The sequence below is a fragment of the Babylonia areolata genome, chromosome 28 (genome assembly GCF_041734735.1).
Source record: "Babylonia areolata isolate BAREFJ2019XMU chromosome 28, ASM4173473v1, whole genome shotgun sequence".
Taxonomy (NCBI): Eukaryota; Metazoa; Mollusca; class Gastropoda; order Neogastropoda; family Buccinidae; genus Babylonia; species Babylonia areolata.
Genome location: NC_134903.1, coordinates 5,691,443 through 5,693,942, shown reverse-complemented (window position 1 = coordinate 5,693,942; position 2,500 = coordinate 5,691,443). Strand labels below are relative to the sequence as shown.

The window sequence follows — 2,500 nt, the reverse complement described above, 5'->3', positions numbered from 1 at the left end:
GTCAACATCGTCATCATAATTTACCTTGTAGACGTATTTATAGTCGTCGCACTCTAGTCCATATCATCATCATCATCATCATCGTCATCATCATAATCATCATCATTTACCTTGTAGACATGTTTATAGTCGGCGCACTCTTGTCCATATCATCATCATCAGCATCATCGTTATCGTCATAATCATCATCATCATTTACCTTGTAGATGTATTTATAGTCGTCGCAGTCTTGTCCGCCTCATCATCATCATCATTATCATCATCATTTATGTATTTTTTGTTTGTGTATGATTTTTAGATTTATTTATTTATTGTACTTCTTTGATGTACCATCAACCCCACACCACTACCCTTAAAATTCTTTGTGACCCGAGTACACTTGGTAATAAAGACATATTCTATTCTGTTCACCTTGTGGACGTATTTATAGTCGTCGCAGTCTTGTCCACAGCGCGTTGGGTAACGTTGCTGGTCAGGCATCTGCTTGGCAGATGTGGTGTAGCGCATAATGAATTTGACCGAACTCAGTGACACCTCCTTGAGCTACTGATACTTATACTGATTGTCCACATCGTCATCATCATTTACCTTGTAGACGAATTTATAGTCGTCGCACTCCTGTACCCACTGTGGCAAGGCGGCCAACCTAGACTCCAGGTAGCGAGTGGGGTCCACAGTGTCGTCGCCCTTCCGCATGGCCAAGTGGATGTGGTTCTTGTCCCCGCCACACGGGGAGGCCGTGGCCCAACCGATCATCTGCCCCGCCACCACCTGCCCGGCACACACACACACACACACACACACACACACACACGTCACGGCGTGTAGCGCGTCATACAATCATACACGTCATGTCACCGCCACCACGTCACAATCACATACACGTCATCACCACCACCAACCACCACCTGAAGGCATGACGTCACAAAGCCGTTAACGGCACGGTGAGTCACAATAATACACGTCACAAACCACTTAACGGCATGGTAAGTCATAATCATGCACGTCACTAACACCGCGTCATGTTACGGCGAGTACACGTCACCACCGCCACCACGTCACGGCATGGTCAGTCGCAGTTACTGGGGTCATGTTACTGCCATCACGTCACGTCATGGTAAATCAAATAATACACGTCACAAACCACTTTACGGCATAGTGCGTCACAGTCATATTTTCTCCCCATCCACTACACTTTGAGTGGTGGTCTGGACGCAAGTCATTTGGATGAGACGATAAACCGAGGTCCCGTGTGCAGCATGCACTTAACGCACGTAAAAGAACCCACGGTAACAAAAGGGTTGATCCTGGCAAAATTCTATAGAAAAAAATCCACTTCGACAGAAAAAAAACAAACAACAAACTGCACACAGGTAAAAAAAAAAAAAAAATGGGTGGCCCTGTAACGTAGCGACGCGCTCTCCCTGGGGAGAGCAGCCCGAATTTTACACACAGAAAGCTGTTGTGACAATAAGAGAATTACAATACAATATAATTATCACAGTAGACAACAACAACAACAGCAACAGAAACCTTTAAAAGGACACTGAGAGTAAATCATACAAGCATCATCACAGCCATACAGTTTAAAAGGATAGGCATAAAATAACATGCTAAAAGTAGACAGAAGACACTATGACAACAATATGCAATTCAACAGTGTTCTTAATTCAAGATGTCACACTCCATATGCATACACTCTGGCATATATTTTTTGTCACATATCTGATTATCATTAATCATTGCTGTTTAATAGGTGAATCGAGGTTGGAATAAAGCTGCACATTTGGTTTAGTTTTTTGTTGTTGTTGTTGCTGTTTTACGGTAATCCCACAGTGTTTGTTTGTTTTTGTTGTTGTTGGGGTTTTTTTGCCAGCCGAAATAGCTCAGTTGGGAGAGCGTTAGACTGAAGACCTAAAGGTCCCTGGTTCAATCCGGTGGTTGGCACTCTTTTTTCTCAAGGCCTGACTAAGCGCGTTGGGTTACGCTGCTGGTCAGGCATCTGCTTGGCAGATGTGGTGTATCGTATATGGATCTGTCCGAACGCAGTAATGCCTCCTTGAGCTACTGAAACTGAAACTGAAACTGTTGCTTATAAGTCCACTCGACCGCACAGAGCCACAACAGAACTGTCAAACCATGCAAATGCTCAACCCCGTCAACACAAAACTGTCACATCCACACACACACAAAAACCCACTAAGACAACCAACAAAGCCCAGTTCATAACACAGTATCCCAACCATTTAGTTCCTTATGGCAAATAAGACCAGGTCATGCTGAGGACGCCAACCATTCCGCTTAATTTATCACCCCCACATTACAAAAAAATTGTAAGAAAAAGGAAAGCAATACTTCAAAACCTTTTTTCTTTTTTCTTTTTTAAATACATAAAAAGGCCATATAGGCAAATAACATTACGGAATGGGCACCTAGTGACCATCCAAGTGTTTACATCTCGCAACCTAATCGCCAGAGCAAAACAGCACAGATAGTACAT

The 2,500-nt window shown here is 43.4% G+C and overlaps 1 protein-coding gene across 1 annotated transcript in view; it reads right to left on the bottom strand.

Annotated features, from left to right (window-relative positions):
* LOC143301765 (uncharacterized) overlaps positions 1-2,500 on the bottom strand; it is a gene marked incomplete at its 3' end in the record, with an annotated part of 72,106 nt that overhangs the window by 8,361 nt on the left and 61,245 nt on the right. The window contains exon 25 of the mRNA XM_076616154.1: positions 589-771. Within this exon, the coding sequence (XP_076472269.1) occupies positions 589-771 (183 nt within the window). The remainder of the gene's footprint in view (positions 1-588; positions 772-2,500) is intronic.